The sequence below is a fragment of the Monodon monoceros genome, unplaced genomic scaffold, assembly GCF_005190385.1.
Source record: "Monodon monoceros isolate NGI ecotype Baffin Bay Population unplaced genomic scaffold, NGI_Narwhal_1 Super_Scaffold_6, whole genome shotgun sequence".
Lineage (NCBI taxonomy): Eukaryota > Metazoa > Chordata > Mammalia > Artiodactyla > Monodontidae > Monodon > Monodon monoceros.
The window spans coordinates 76,320,458-76,337,842 of NW_021703783.1; the positions used below are offsets into that span (position 1 = coordinate 76,320,458).

Here is a 17,385-nt window from a genome sequence, read left to right on the forward strand (position 1 = left end):
GCTTTGCATACACAATAATGCCACAATAGTCTTATGAGGTGGATACCATCACCATCACTGTCCTTTGTCGAATGAATGCTTATCATCTCTATGGTATGCTTCTAAGCACTTTCACATATTATCTCATTTAATCATCACACCAGCACTTTGAGAAGGTGCCATCATTCCCTTTATCTTATAGACGAGGAAGCTGAGGCTTAGAAAGGTTAATTCGCTCAAGGTCACACATCTAGTTAGAGATGTAGTGGGAGGCCAGAGCCAATGCCACCCTGTACTGCTTCTCAACACCATTAGCATAAGGCGTGTCTGTTGGCATATCCCATGACCCACCGTATTTTGGTTCATCTCTGCAAATGGAGGAGTTGTGTGGGAGCTCCTGATATAATGTTGAAATATTTTCTGACATGACTGAAGGCATCCTGAAGACCAAGACTGGCCAGGGCTTTTCCCCGAATGGGAAGCACTTTTGTGCTGAGGCAGGTCACCAGCATAGCGAATGGAGGGAGGGCAGTTCTCTAAGCCTCTTTCCCTAAAGACATAAGACAGTTTGCTTTCCTTTATGGTAAAAGCTGTAGTTTCTTCTGAGGCATTTACAACTGTAGTATAGTACTCAGCAAACATTAAAGAATTCAGTAGAATCTATTTATTCTAAGAAAATGTTGATTTCTGTTTTCCCTATTTACCAAACTGAAATAGTTTGGTAAAGTGTGTGGCTTGAACAGTGGTTGTCAGATCAGTCCACATATGGTTACATAAACTTCAAGTCCAGACTTTGAAATGCTTCTCAGTGTTTTCCCTCAAAGGGTATGAGTTGATATAAATGACGCTGCAGTGCCATCCTGTGGCTCAGCTGATTGTGTGTGTGTTTTTCCTACTTGACACCTGAACCATGCTTTTGCTAGGCTCCTATAATATGGTTTTTCAAAGTTGCTTTTTTTTTTTTTTTAATGAAGACAATAGTCCTCCTGAAATCGTCAAGTTTTTATTAATAGAAATAATTCAGGGGCAAGAAAAAATGCTACAAATTAAGAGGGTTTGTTTTGTTTTTTGGAAATGGCATTTCATCTTTAAAACCTGAATGATGGTTTCTCAGAGCCCTAAGTGGAATGATGGCTTTTCTCCTTTTTGTCATAGTTTCCCTGTGTAGTGGGAAGAATCCTGCTGCACTTGGGAATCCAGAGAACTGAATTTCAGCCCCAGTTCTGTCACTTACAAGCAGTTTAGTCTCTTGGAGTCAGATTAGGTTACTTTTAAGCTCCCTTCTGGCACTAAAATCTGTGATTTAGGGTCTTTGATGCTAAGTCTGAGGCCAAACCCAAACATCATGTGAACAGCTGTTCACTGATGCTATTTTTACTTTGAAATGTGAAATTTCTAATACCAGGAATCCTGAGAGCTTTGGAAAGACGTGGATATAAAGGGGGGGAATTTATACATGGTTTAATTCCACCTCCCCCCAAATACAACAACCTTAATGTAAAAATCCACAATAAGATTTCTGTGCAGCAGATACGAGGAATTCAAGAGTTTTGATGACTGTTAATTCCATATCAGTTGTGTGGCAAAATCAGCAAACGATGACAGCAGCAGCAACGAAAACAGCCATAAAGCAACCCCAGGCCAACTTAGTAGAGATATAGTCTCCAGAACCAGGGAGGGGGAGTTTCCTTTCACTATGGTCTAGTTACACACTTTAAAGGGACTTTGGCAACCTGGAGCAAAGCCGTGGAAGACCAACCATGATGGGAAAGGGAAGTGCAGTCCTGGGAGGTATAGAAGTGCTTGGGGATCTTTTTCCTGGAGAGAGAGCTGGGGGAGAGGGCAGGCTGCATAGGTGCTTTCAGATTCATGGAAGGCGGTGATTTGCAAGTTGAGTTTTGAGTGGTCTTGTGCTGTTCCAGAAGACATAACTAGGATGAATGCACCAGAGGTGTATCAAGGTGGATTGCATTTCAGATTAAAGAAGTTCATGTTTAGAATCGTCTTCTTATGCCACATGGCATGTTCCTTGTTACTGAAGGTGGGAAGTCATGGGCGGGGAAGGTGTGGGACATCAGGTGGTGGTGCTAGTGATGTTGGGGAGGGGATGAAATTAGATAGATTTTCAACCCTTTGATCCTGTGATTACCTGAAGTAGGTCCATGTTTAGCATCATGAACTGAAACTTTTCAATGAAGTTCAGTCAGTCAGTCAGCAGAGATTTGTTGCATGTTTACTACATGCCAGATAAAATTCTGGGGGCTGGGGATACAGTGTGAACAAGACAGACAGGGCCCTTTCCTAAGGTGAACTTGCATTCTAGTGGGATGAGCTTACTTTCCCAGCGGATAGCAAAGAATATTACAAGTCTGTGTCAAACCCCGCTCTGCTTCCAACAGCCCCCTTTCCTCTGGACTCAAAATTGACCAGACGGTGGAGAGTTCTGGCTTTTCAGGCTTCTTTTTTCTTTTAGATGTCCGCTGAGCTGCTTGCACACGTGTTATACACATTGTCTTCGAGGGCTCCAAAGATGGTAATAGGGTCTGAATGTTACCAGTGTTTCATCTGTTTTTACTGTTAAATGCTTTGTCAGTCTGATGGGTTTGCTTTATACATGTGAAGCTCCTGGACCTTTTTGATGATTTGCCTTTTCACATTGGGTTTGACTACTACAGACTTATCTTTCCTTAATTATTTCCTCAATTATTGAAGGCTGAATTTGTGATTGGAAGAGGAGCTTTATTCTGTTGTCCAAATTTATTATCATTATTTTCTTGAGAATCTAGATGACTTGTTAATGCTCCCTTGGTTGTTTCTGCTGACTTTAGGGTTGTTCAGTGAATTCATTGAATAGCACTTGGGAATATCTGCTAGGTACCTGGCACTGCTCTAGGTGCTGGGGATATAATAACAAAAAAGGCACTGTTGTTATTTTCAAAGAGATCAGAGTAAGGTTTTGGAATCACACACAGGAGCATATTAATGCAATTGGATGTGACATATATATGTGTATGTAAGAATCTATGTAAATTATATACAGTGTATAGATACACATGTATATACATACAGTGCAATTACAGGAGAGGCAGAATTGAAGCAAAGGGCATTTCTCTTTAGGGATGTTAGCAGAGTCCTCTTCAACAGCTAGTTCTCTTTCCCCTGCTCTCCCTCCCCCTTCTCCTCCTCCTGTTCCTCTGTCTTCCCCATGCTCCCCCTTCCTCCTTCTTTGTCTTCATTGTCATTAGCAAAGCTGACACTTAGTATGTGTTTACTGTGTTCTAAGCACTTAGCATGTATTAATGAAAACAATCCTATAAAACAGTTACTGGTATACCTATTTTGCAGATGAAGAACCTGAGGCTCGTGGAGTTTAACTGTCCAAGTACCACTGCTAATAGTGGAGGTAGAGTTTCAGCTCAGTCTTATGGGGAAGGAGAGAACAGAGTGAGCAGAGATGCATATTTGGACCATTAAGATGTTTTGTGGAATGGAAAGTATTTTGGACTAGCTTTAAGTATACTATGCAAGGTCAAGAGTAATGGGGGTGGGTGGGGGAAGGCAGGGACTAGGTTGTGCCCTATAAATGCCCTATAAAGGAAGCAACTGCGTAGCACAGGGAGATCAGCTCGGTGCTTTGTGACCACCTAGAGGGGTGGGATAGGGAGGGTGGCAGGGAGACGCAAGAGGGAGGAGATATGGGGATATATGTGTATGTATAGCTGATTCACTTTGTTATACAGCAGAAACTCACACACCATTGTACAGCAGTTATACTCCAATAAAGATGTAAAAAAAAAAAAAAGCCCTATAAAGGGTTTGAACTTTGTTATATAGACAATAGGGAACCATTGAATGTTTAAAGCACAAGAGTGACACAACTCTATTTGCATTTTAGAAGGATAACTCTGGTGGATTAAGGAAGATGCTTAAGGAAGCGGGGTATTTAAGAAGATAAGGAGACAAGTGAGGAAGTATCCCAATAGTCCTGGGAGACTGCTTTGTTAAGGCTGATATTTCCATGGACAGAATTTAGAATTTGATATTCTGAGATACTTTGCTCATAGATTCTTATTTCCATCCCAGTAATAGTTCTAATAGCAATATGTGGAGCAGAGACCAAATTTCTTCTAATATTCAATCAAGTGAAGGGCAATACAGTCCATTTACCGTTTGAAATTTTATTTTTTTAAAACTTTTATTGGAGTGTAGTTGATTTACTATGTTGTGTTAGTTTCAGGTATACAGCAAAGTGAATAAGTTACACATATACATATATCCACTCTTTTTTTTTGATTCTTTTCCCATATAGGCCATTACAGAGTATTGAGTAGGCTATACAGCAAGTTCTTATTAGTTATCTATTTTATAAATAGTAGTGTGTATGTGTCAATCCCAATCTCCCATTTTATCCCTCCCCCCTTATCCACTGTTGACCATAATTTGGTTTTCTACATTCATGACTTGACTTCTGTTTTGTAAATAAGTTCATTTGTACCCCTTTTTTTTAAAGGTTCCACAGATAAGCTGTATCATATATTTGTCTTTCTGTGTCTGACTTACTTCACTCAGTTTGACAATCTCTAGGTCCATCCATGTTGCAGCAAATGGCATTATTTTGTTCTTTTTTATGGCTGACTAATATTCTGTTGTATATATATACCACATCTTCTTTATCCATTCCTCTGTTGATGGACATTTAAGTTGCTTCCATGTCCTGGCTACCCTTTGAGGTTTTAGAATATTTTTTTTGGCTGCGTTGGGTCTTTGTTGCTGCACGCAGGCTTTCTCTAGTTGTGGCAAGCGGGAGCTACTCTTTGTTGTGGTGCGCGGGCTTCTCATTTGTGGTGGTTTCTCTCTTGTTGCAGAACATAGGTGCATAGGCTTCAGTAGTTGCAGCTTGTGGGCTCAATAGTTGTGGCTTGCGGGCTCTAGAGTGCAGGCTCAGTAGTTATGGCACATGGGCTTAGTTGCTCCGCAGCATGTGGGATCTTCCCAGACCAGGGATCAAACCTGTGTCCCCTGCATTGGGAGGCAGATTCTTAACTACTACGCCACCAGGGAAGTCCCTAGAATATTTTCAAAGAAAGGAAAATATTGACAAAGTTAAAGAATACATATCATCAAATAGTGTTTCCCAGTTTCAAATAGTGTTTCCCAGGGCTTTATGGGAAAAATATGTCCAAAAAGGATTATCACTGGGATTGTGGGGAAAAGTTCTTTAACTGTAGATAGAATAGCACAAGAGGCTCTTACATATATTCCAACGGATGGGCCAATAACAATGGTGACCCTTCCCCAAAATTTTGTTTCAGTTTGTACCTTCGGAATAATTACACTGGTAATAGGCATTATTTATGGGCAGCTTACATAGAATCAAAATCATCCTAGTGTGTCATGTACATTATCTCCTTCCCATAATAGTACTGCAGTGATGTGCTAAAATATCCATTTTATAGATGAGAAAATTGAGGTCTGGAGAAGTAAAATGACACAGATACTAGGTGTTAAAATTGGAACTGAAGCCCAGGTCTTTTTGATTCTAATCTTGGACCGTTTCTGCTAAGTATCACAGGCCCCAGATTGTAAGCCTTTCCTGTTTTTCCCTACCCTGTTATGCCAGTTTATTTTCAGAATAATACATTGGTTTGAGACCAGCTGATAACAATTGCATTGTTGGAATTAGCTCCTAGACTACTGTTGACACTTGATAAATGTTAATAAAAATAAGCTGAGTTCATAGGATTTTAGGAGCTAAGAAGGAAGACATTCTAAAATGGCTAACTTGAGAATTTGAGTTCTTGAGATAATTCTTTTACTTTTAAATGCGTATTTTTTTAATTGACTCATTATTTGTGGTATTTTTAGTTTAAGTAGTCAGCAACTTGGGCTCACCACTCATAATTTGATAACATTAAATGAAAATCGGCATTATTAGCTTAAAATGAAAAGACATTCTATTGTGCCCTTTTTCTGTCTCAGGCCTTGGAATATCTCCTGTGGGCCAGTGTATGTATGGAATCCTCGGTCCCACTTCTGTCCATCAGGTACTTGACGTGGAGAGCTACTCTTTACACCGCTGTCTGCCAATGCTACTATGACTGCCAGGCTGGTGTTCACGGAGAGGTACGCTACTTTTAACTCTGAGGATGCCAGTATTTAAAAATACAACATATTCAGCATTTTTTTCTTTAGATGAGCGGCAAGAAAACAAACAAAACCCAAAGAATTGCAGTGAAGCAAAGACAAAAGTCCCAGGCTTTATTTGCAGAAATTTGCTTGACTTCTCCATTCTGTTGGTCTCTCGCTTCACTTCCTGTTTCCGCCTTTATTCTCTATTCAGTTCTACCGTCTTTACTCCTTTTCTGAATCAGATCTCTGATATCTTCCCTTCCTTATTGTATTCTTGTATGCAAGCTGCTTTCTTTCCCTGTTTAGTTACTGTGTTCCATGCCACCTACCATCCATTTGTCTTGCTTTTCTCTGCTTCCTACCACCATTTATTTAGTATACTCTATTTCTTACTTTTCCTCTTTTCCTATATATATTTTTGATTGAATATTTGAACTATAACTTAACTGGTTGGAGCTTCTATTGGTCTATGCCACACCTCTGTGCAGATGAAAACAGGTACTCTCATTATGGTATGTGGTACTTGGCTTGTCAGTGGATGGGGTCTTGGTGAGAATTAGAAACAGGCACCCTTTCCTTTGGGCGAACCTGTCCCTGCACCAGTGTGCATAGCTTGGTGAGTACAGGGTGAGTTGGATTTCAGCAGGAGAACAGCTTAATACAGCCCTTGTGGGATACTTTTTCTAGCCTAGGATACATTCTAGAAACTGCTCACCATATATGCGTAGTTTTAGTGTACTAGTGGTGGCATGTTTCTATAGCTATTAAATTTATCAGGGATCGAAATGTTTGCGTAGTTTTGACCATTTGATTCCTATTGGAATTTTTTCTTATTGGAAAATGTAACCCTTTATGTTACTATTGTGTTCTAGAAGCATCTTCATGAAAAATCATAAATTATAAATAAAGTACTTCAAAGAACTAGTAAAATAAATTGCATGAATTGAACTTGTTTTGCTGTTATTGCTAAAGAATTATAATAATGGTGAACTGATTAAATAAGCTAGCCTGCTTCCTTTCCTCATATATTAATAAATACTTCCTATATGTTGGGTACTGGAAATCCAAAAATGAATAAGACCCTTTAAGGACCTCACAATTTAGTAGACAGTGTGAACAATTGAATAGATAATACAGCTTGTTTTGGTAGAAAGGTTAGAATTTGACAAGAGCACTGAGGAGGTGTGTGTGTGTGTGTGTGTGTGTGTGTGTGTGTGCGTGCGTGCTTGTGTGCGTACGTGCGTACAATGCCAGAGAAGTGATCATCTGTATGAAGCTGCTGTTTAGCCCAGAATTTGACTTTCCTTACTTTTTGAATTAATTCATAAAGTTAGTATATCCAACATTTTATTAACTTTAGACTTACAGAAATTAGTGGTGCTTCTCGGAAATGATTGACCAGATAGCTACCATGTTCTAAAGAATCAGCATAGCATAGAGTTTAATTCACCAATTAAATCAAATGTCTGGGAGAATAAAACACACTGTCTTGATACATTTTTAATCACTATTCTCTAACTTACTATGAATTAAATTTATTTTAATTGCATGTAGGCATTTGCTCGGCGTGCTTTGGCTAAAATTGATGAGTTAAGGCAACTGGAATTAATGAGTTCCTCACAATCACAGGAAGAATCCAGAGGATATTATAGAGAGGCCACGATAAAGGTATAAAAATTTCATGAAATAACAGAAATTTACTGTACTCTACAAATGATTAAGTACTTAATATTAGTAGTTGAGAAGTACATCCCACTGTTACTTCATATGTAATTCTTCTTTTTGAGGCAGATGGCAGTCATGATCTTCAAAAGGGGAGTATTCGAATCTAGAAGAAAAAACAAAAGTTTCTTTAGACCAAATATAAGAGTTAACCTAAGGGAAGCACAAACTGTAAGTCTCAGAACGTCTTCTCTGTTTTAGACTCTTTTTGCAGTGCGTTTGTGTTATACCTCTCTGTCTTTTAAGCCTAGACACTAAGTATTAAATCCTGCCCCCTAATTCCTGCACCAGTGGCAAATAGAAGAATGCCTTCCCAATTTGGACACGGCCTTGCTTCATCCCTTTCTCAAAGCTTTTGTACCTTCGCACAATCCCAGTTTTGTAACATGAAAGGCCAAGAAGCTGAAGAGCCTGGGAAAGGTTCAAATGCACAGGCTTCTGAGTGGTGCTGCAGAGGCCTTTTGACCACTTGGTGTCAGCTTCAAAGGCATTGAGGATGGAGAAGAGGTGGAGGCACCTTTTCTTATCAGCTTCTGGTTTCACCTTTGGGAGCGTTTAGGGTGTACGTTATACTGGAGCAGCAAACAACCCCCATGTCTCAGTGGCTTAAAGCAATTTATTTCCCACTGGAGTCAAACATTATTATAGTTATCAGGAGCTCTGCTCATGACCGATGCTCAGGGCCAGGTTGAGGAGCAGTCCTCATTTGGAAAATTGCCGGGTCGTTCTGCCAGAGGGCACCTAAGAGAGCTCTGGAGGACCTCACACAGGCAGTGATGCTCAGCATGGAAGTGACAGCAGCCTCCTTTCTGACATATTCAGAACTCCTCACATGGCCCCTCTTGGCCACAGGTGTGTTTGGCCAACAGCACTAAGGGCTCCCAGGGAGAGGAGTGGGACATAGATATGCCTGTGGGATCCCCTGCCCTTTCTCCCTTCTGCCTTTCTCCTCCTCCCACTGTCTTCTCCCTGGCCATTCTGAATCTCAGTGTTCCTTAAGTCCCAGCTCTGTATTTCTTTGAAGTGTTCCCTGATCATTCTAGACAGTTATAAACTCTCTTTTGTGAGCTTCTTTGGGACTGAAAATGAAAGTGAGGGGGAAGAAAATGAGCACTTTCTGACAGAAGAGTAGTAGAATCTCAGAACCTGGAAGGAATTTTAGAAATCATTTGGTTCAGTCCTTTTCTATTACAGACGGGGAAAATAAAGCCCAGAGTATTTAAGCCAGCTGCTGGTGGCACCGGAACCAGAACCCAGGTCTCTAGCTCAGTGTATTCTAACTACTCCAGTGACTGCCATTCTCTTTCCTAATTTCTTCTTATAATATTTGAGAGGAATTCTCTCTCTTTTTTTTTTTTTGTGGTACGCGGGCCTCTCACTGTTGTGGCCTCTCCCGTTGCGGAGCACAGGCTCCGGACGCTCAGGCTCAGCGGCCATGGCTCACGGGCCCAGCTGCTCCACGGCATGTGGGATCTTCCCGGACCGGGGCATGAACCCGTGTCCCCTGCATCGGCAGGCGGACTCTCAACCACTGTGCCACCAGGGAAGCCCTTTTTTTTTTTCTTTTAAATAAATCATATTTAAATACAAATATTATTTGGACATGGTAGCTTTCTATTGCTACTTAGTGCCTCTGAGATAAATTGCGTACTGATCCCAGGCATGTAGTTCGTACCTCCTTTTAAATCGTATCCCTTATTGACCAGTGGTATGTAATTGGTGGGGGTGGTAGCTTGCCAAATTATAGACAATTCCTTGGATGAGCTGTTGAACAGCCTGCATCTGGTATTGTTAAGTAGTAATGCTATATATAGTGTTCGTTAGAGAGCAGGAGGCATATTTTGCAGAATGTTCTGCTTTAAATTTATGAAATCGTTTTACTGTTTCTACAAACGAAAGTATTTCAGTGTGCGTTAAATCTATTTTACAGAAAATTTCTGAGTTCATAGGACAGTTGTTAACTCACAGTGAATCATTTTGACTTTCAAAGGATTGTTTTATAAGACTGCTAATTCAGATTTCTAGTGATTGACCATTTAGTGATTCATTCAATACATATTTTTAAAGTACCTGCTCTGTGAACAAGATACGTAGAGGTTACCTTCTAGTGGAAAAATTACATAATAAATAAATAAGTAAATTATAGCTTGTGATAAGAAGTAAGAAGGAAATAATGGTGGTGATTAAATGAGTTACATGTAAAGCCCTTAGAATGTTCCTGGCACATGGTAGGTCCTCAGTTGTATGAGCTATTACTATTTATTTTTCATTCATTCATTCAGTAGCCATGTATCGAAGGCCTACTGTGGTTCAAGAGTGGTGGCACATAGAAAAGATGAAGTCGAAGTTCTTTCTTTCTTTCTTTGTTTCTTTCTTTTATTTATTTATTTTTTGGCTGTGTTGGGTCTTCATTGCTGCACGCAGGCTTTCTCTAGCTGTGGCGAGCAGGGGCTACTCTTCATTGCAGTGCGCGGGCTTCTCACTGCAGTGGCTTCTCTTGTTGCGGAGCTCAGGCTCCAGGCGCGCGGGCCTCAGTAGCTGTGGTGCACGGGCTCAGTAGTTGTGGTTCGTGGGCTCCAGAGCGCAGGCTCAGTAGTTGTGGCGCACGGGCTTAGCTGCTCTGCAGCATGTGGGATCTTCCCAGACCAGGGCTCAAACCCGTGTCCCCTGTGTTGGCAGGCAGATTCCTAACCACTGCGCCACCAGGGAAGCCCTGAAGTTCTTTTTTGAATGGCTTTGGAATAACAAGCGGGATTTGATTAGACAGGGAGAAGCGGGGAAAACATTCTAAGTAAAGGACAAGAGCATGAACATAGCTTGGAAGCAAAAGTAAGCAACGACTTTTGGTGGACAGTGAGACAGTGAGAAACTGAGCTTGAATGGGGTGGATGTATTATGTTGGGGAATTAACATAATACATCTTATGGCACCGATGTCATGGAAGCCATGGTGTTTAGGGTTGGAACTGACTGCATGGGTTATATCATTCAGCTTCTCATCCATCTTGACAATTTAAAAGATGGTTTAGTATACTCTATGCAGTACATGTACCAGGATTTGTCTAATACTTTTTATTACTAGTAATTTAGTTGTTTTCCCATTCTTTGCTGTTATAAATATTGCTGTAATCAACATCTTCAGGTATATTATTTTTTCTTTCTTTTATTTCCTGTGGGTAAAATTCAAGGTATAGAATTTGAATAATGTTACAAACATTTTTATTTCTCTTGATATATATTGCCAAATCGATTTCCGAAACAAGTACTCCAAGGTAACAGCCCACATGTACCAATTCCACCACAAGCTATTATCATTTTGATATTTTTATTTCTTAATTTTAAAAATAATTCAGTTTTCATAAAGTGGCTTGTTTTAACTATTATTTTGATCCAACTTTCCCTTATATTTGTGTTTACTCTTTATATTTTCTTTTCAGATGAATTATCTTTTACAGCTTTGACCATTTATCTACTAGAGATTTTAATTTTTAAAATGTATTTGAATAGGCTCATTTCTTTTTTCATTATGCCTACAGGTTTTTTTTGAATTTTATTTTTTTATACAGCAGGTTCTCATTCGGTATCTATTTTATACATATTAGTGTATATATGTCAATCCCAATCTCCCAATTCATCCCACCACCAGGCTTATTGTTTTTATAGAGATTAATATTTTGCTTGTCATACTTGACAATCCAGTGGGGTTTTTTTCATTTTTTTTTTTTGCGGTACGTGGGCCTGTCACTGTTGTGGCCTCTCCTGTTGCGGAGCACAGGCTCCAGATGCGCAGGCTCAGCGGCCATGGCTCACGGGCCCAGCTGCACCGCGGCATGTGGGATCCTCTCGGACCGGGGCACGAACACATGTCCCCTGCATCGGCAGGCAGACTATCAACCACTGCGCCACCAGGGAAGCCCCAATCCAGTGTTTTTTTAATTGCGTTTCCTTTAAATGTTTTTTTGTAGGTCTTTTAAATATTTATATTTTAAAATCTTTTGCTTGTTATTCATCTATAGCTATGATAAATCTATAGCTCTAGTTCACTTTTTGCTAGTTTTTCTAGGATTTTTTAAAAAACAATTTCACTGTAATTTATTTACGTTTTACCATTTCATTTTGAATACTTCTAATTATTAGAAAGTTTATTATGCTGTTTAAATATAATTTTTTAAAGCTCTGTTTTAACCCATAGCAAACATCTTAGAAGAAACCCTGACGTCTGTTTGTAAAGCAAGAGAGGGCAGGGCATGAAGCTTAAGCTTTACTGAGGTTTTTAACATGTCAGTTAACCTAAGGGTTGAAAGCACATGGAAGCTAATGAGCAGGGAAGTTTTTGTTTGGGGAAAAAAAGTCCAAAGCAGCTTTATCCCTGCTTTTGCTTTTCCGTCTTTCTGACTTTGCCCCAGGAAGAGGAATGGAGCAAGGAAATTGTGGGAAATATGGATATCCTCTAACTGGACATGGATTCTAGAAAAGCCAACTAGAGCTACCTTTCTTGTTTCCTGGTAATCTAAGTACAGAGAACAGGTCATTTGTCAGAGAGAAGACTAAAGTGTGGAGGCAGGCCATCTGCTTGGGGTGAAATCATTCTGGGCCGACACAAAGCACAGTGGCTAGGGATTTGCATGCGGCTCTAACTGGCTCTGGCTTACTTGTATACAGCTGGTCAACTCTTTTTTAGAGTTAGCTACCATAAGACCTGTTATTTATACTATAAAATAGTGTTTCAAATTTGGGTTTGGGGACCTTCTGCACTAGAATTACCTCCAGTGTTTACTAAAAATGTCCCACCGAGACTCACTGAATCTCTGGAGATTTGGTCTGTGAATCTAAAAAGAGCTCCTGAGAGATTTTGAGGCAACCAAAGTTTGAGTATAAGTTCCTAAAGGCTGTCATGGAGGTACTACACACCATATAGAGACTGATGCTGCCGTTTATTAATAAACAGCCTTTTTAGGCTGCTCTGGAAACACAAACATATAAAGAGATGGCGACGTTTTTGATGTAATGGCAGCATGACATAAATAAACTTTAATAAAGTCTGGAGTGACACCTCAAAAAATGAAAACCATAAGAGCAGCCATCTCTCATCAACAGACCAACCACTCTCTCTTTTAGCGTTAATGAAGCACACCTTACTTGTCTTTGCCTTATACTATCAAACATCGCGGAACTTTTAAAAAGTGAGCTGTATTTTTTTTTTTAATTCCAGTTGCCGTGGCCACGTACTGTCACAGAACAGTTGTTGGATGAGATGTTTGATGGCACTGCATCCCGGTTTCTGGCTGTCTTGGAGGCTCTCTCTGACTCAAATCGGCGAACACTACAAACTGGACCTGTTACAGATGAAGTAGAAGTTCGTGATGTTGTCTCAGAACTGTTTATAGCAGGAAAAGAACTTTTAATAAGTAAATATGTTGTTAAAATAATATTTTATGGTAGAACATGAATAACAAAAATTTTAGCGCGGTAGTCCATACCTAAGAAACTGATACCGATTTTTATTGATCTTGAATTCAGCAACCTTGCTAGACTCAATGGATAATTCAGATAATGTATTAGTAGATTTTCTTTTGGATTTTTTATGTATACAATCATATGATCTGTGAATAATGACAATTATGTTTCTTTCCAATTCTTAACCTTTTAATTTCTTCTTTCTTGCATTTCTTGACTTATTTTGCACTGGATAGGCTCTCCAGTAAAACATGGGATGGAAGTGGTGATAGCAGATATCCTTGTCTCATTTATGATCTCAGATGGAAAGCTTTCAGTATTTTATCATTAATTTTGATATTTGCTGAAGGATATTTTTAGATACCCTGTTTGAGATTAATGAAGTTTCTTTTATTCTTGGTTTGTATGTTTTTAATCCTGAATATTTGTTGAATTTTATCAAAACCTTTTTTATGGGTTTATTGAGATTTATTGAGTTAATCGAATGGATTTGTCTTTTATTTCTATTAATGTGGTACGTTCCATTGATTGCTTATCTAATTTTTAATTACTCCATATTTTTGGAATAAACAATCTGGCAGTGAGGATTATCCTTCTGATATATTGCTTGATTTTCTTGCTAGTGTTTAATATTTCTGCTTCTCTGTTCATGAGAGAGATTTCCTTTCTTATAATATCCTTTTTGGGTTTTGCTCTCAAGGTCATGTTGGCCTCATAATAAGAGTTGAGAGTTCTGCCCTCTTTTTCTATTATCTGGAGGAGTTTGTGTCAGATTTGTGTTATTTCTTCTCAAATGTTTGAATTTGCTGGTGAAGGCATTTGGACCTGGAATTCTCTTTGTGGAAATGTTTTTAACTGTGGATCACATTTCTTCCATAGATATAAAAAATGATTTAGAATTTCTTTTCATTAAAAAAAAATCTTCTGTTTGGTAAATAGTACTTTGATTTTATCTACATTTAAAAATTTTCATAAAATTGTTTGTAACATCATCATGATCATCCAAGTGAGCTTAGGATGTGCGTGTGTGTGTGTGCATGTGTGCACCCATCTGAGGGCAAGGAGCCTCTGTGCCGCAGTTTGGGCTCATCTTTTCCTCACAAGGAAGGTACGAGATCTCAGAGGAGAATTCTCTTGACTTCCTTCACCCACACCTGAAAATTTACCTTCATCCACTGTCTGTCATTAAAGTGGAAGGAATGTTCCTTCTCCTCCTCTTTAGGTCTTTGGGCCTAATCTCTGCAGACTGCCCTTCATCCCTATCCAGCTTCCTCCCCTGTATTTCTTCCTCTTGTTAGAGTCAGATTTATTGAAGGAGTTGTCTGTTTTCACTGTCCCAAATTCTTTCCTTCCTGCTTGTACTTGGCGGTCTTCTGTCATGGACAGGGAGTGTCAGGGACAACCTCCTTATTGTTCAATTTGAAAGTCAGTGTTTTTCTTCCCTTTGCTCTCTGTAGTATTTGTTGCTGTTGACTACTCCTTTCTCTTTAAACGCTCTCCCTTGCAGCCTTTGCTCCCGCGGCCCTTCTCTTACTTGTTGGGGTTCCTTGCTGCTCTGTCCTAGGCAGCCGTCTGTTGCCCATTTACTGTGGATATGTAATGATGACTTTAAAGCTATACCCCTATTTGAGATCTTTTTTCCGAGCTCCCAGTCTGTAATCTCTAGCTGTCTGTTTCACTAGTCAACTCTTGCTAATCCTCTCTTTTTGAGATTCCATGTTCCTCCCTCTGGGGTGGCCTTCCCTGACCGACCTCCTACTCCAAACCTCTGTCCGATGCCTTTCTTACTTGTCCACACAGCGCCAAGGTATTTGCCCCCTAAGATTCCTTGTTGCCCCCACCTGCGTGCGAGCTCTGTGAAGGTAGGGGTTGTGTTTGCGTCTTTTCCTTTGTTTACCTAGCCTGGCAGTGTCTGACATTTAATACTTAGTAAATATTTCTTTGCACAAATGACATCCAAACCCCTCTCTTTCTTTTTCTAGTGTCAAATACCAGTGCAGATGGCATGCTTGATTTTCCAAAGTCTTCTCTTTTGGAACTTATTATAAGAAGGAAAAATGTTATTTCTGTGGATGCTGCTGTAAAATTTATAAAACTAGCTTTTACTTATGAGGAGTGGAGTTTATTTGAATCTGCAGCTGGGCAGCTTATTGATTTTCTCCAGGTAATATATGCAAAATAGTTACTTTGTTTTTATTTTATTCACATGACACTGAAGTAATTAATCGTGGGATATACTTTTCTTAGAGGCAGGATGATCCAGAGTCAAAGAAAGCAGAGAAAGATTTAATTCTTCTTCTTGCAATAGAACCTTTAATCAACGTAAAGAGAAACAAAGGTTTGATCTTTCCCCTCGAAAACTACAAAGGAGGTCAAGTTTACGGTAAAAAAATTGCTCTTCATGGTGAGTATTTGTTTGCATTTTTGAAAAATTAAGATGACTTTATATGCTCTCTACAGGTGAGGTGAGAGAAAGAATGTTCAAGGCAGAGGGAGCAGGAAGTGTAAAGGCCCTGAGTGAGAGTGTGCTTGATTGTTGAAAGAATAGCAAGGAGGCATGTAGGGTTGGAGTGCGCTAGTGGTGGTGCTGGCATTTGAGAATGCGGTAGGAGGTGAGCTCAGGGAAATAGCTGGGTGCCTGGTCTGGCAGGTTCCTAGGCCTTGTAAGGATGCTGGATTTTATTTTGAGTCATGGTTTTGAGTAGAAGAATGAGGCTCTACTTAGCTGCTGCCTTATCAGTGAGAGGCCAGCAGGGCAGCAAATCAAATCTATCAGTTCACTTTGGTAAGGGAAGGTTTGGTGGTCTCCTCTCTGTTTCCAGCATGCAGAGTTTTCCATTCTAAAACTTTTTACGTCTTAAAAGTCATTGTGTATATAATTGCAAATCTGCAGCCTCTGTTTTTTAGAGAATTATTTAATCCTATACTTTTATGTTTTATCATATTCTTAAGGCATTGAATGGCTGCTAAATTGTGGTAAATAATTTGTACCAAGTAATGATGCCTTTTTTTTTCTTCTAATGGTTTCTGAATAGACACCTTTGTTATTTTTATTTCAACTGCCCTATATGTTTTAATATTATAAACCTTCTCAATTCCATTATGGACATAGTTGGCATACAGATTGCAGATTAATGAAAATATTAATAGTCCATTTTAATTGAATTAGAGCCTACTTAGATTAGTTTTCACACAGAAGCATTTAAAGTGTCTTATTGATATACTATTTGCCCAGATATCATTTATGTCACTTTTGTAGAATTTCTGTGTTTCTATGCCTTTTCTATTTGAAATTTTGTGACGAAATTTTTTGTTTCATTTTCCTGTATTTTATAAATTGAGATACTTCTGTGAAGACTTATGGATATTCAGAAGACATTTTCCATTTGGCGGCAACCTTGTATTCCTGTGTCTGTGGCTCTCCACAGGTGAAAAAGCTATTTTGGATAATTTGTAATAGTGTCAAAGGAGGCTCTTTTACTTAATTTAAAGCCAGATAAAAATCACAGGAATTTCACCTTGCTGAAATTCTGTATTGTTTAATCATTAGAAGAAGAGATCAATTTATACCCTGACTTGTAATTTTAAATTTGTTTTTATTATTGTCATCATTTTGGGTGTCAGTCTCTTCCTTCTTGGGAAATTCCAAGGCTAGCTATATTTCTTTTTTTTTTTTTTGCCAGATTTATTCTTAAACTTAAGACTCGTTCTAACATCTATTTTCTCTAACATATGATTTTCTTATATATATGTATAGTTTTTCTTCTTTCTTGCATTTTTTTAAAACATCTTTATTGGAGTATAATTGCTTTACAGTGGTGTGTTAGTTTCTGCTTTATAACAAAGTGAATCAGCTATACGTATACCTACATCCCCATATCTCCTCCCTCTTGCTTCTCTCTCCCACCCTCCCTATCCCACCCCTCTAGGTGGACACAAAGCACTGAGGAGATTAGCTATATTTCTAATGATGAAGGAAATGAGGCAGTGGTTTTAGTGAGAGCTAATATTCTTAAAATACTGCTTTCCAGTCCCTGAGTACAAAGCCTGGTTATTATTTGGAGTCACTTAGCACACAATGGCCAGTATTTAGAAATGA

The 17,385-nt window shown here is 39.1% G+C and overlaps 1 protein-coding gene across 1 annotated transcript in view; it reads left to right on the top strand.

The window, feature by feature from the left end:
* The window catches only part of CFAP54 (cilia and flagella associated protein 54), a 295,719-nt gene that overhangs the window by 22,850 nt on the left and 255,484 nt on the right, over positions 1 to 17,385 (top strand). The window contains exons 6-12 of the mRNA XM_029206275.1: positions 5,959 to 6,102; positions 7,663 to 7,776; positions 7,900 to 8,001; positions 13,042 to 13,237; positions 15,269 to 15,450; positions 15,534 to 15,690; positions 16,629 to 16,714. Of these exons, the coding sequence (XP_029062108.1) occupies positions 5,959 to 6,102; positions 7,663 to 7,776; positions 7,900 to 8,001; positions 13,042 to 13,237; positions 15,269 to 15,450; positions 15,534 to 15,690; positions 16,629 to 16,714 (981 nt within the window). The remainder of the gene's footprint in view (positions 1 to 5,958; positions 6,103 to 7,662; positions 7,777 to 7,899; positions 8,002 to 13,041; positions 13,238 to 15,268; positions 15,451 to 15,533; positions 15,691 to 16,628; positions 16,715 to 17,385) is intronic.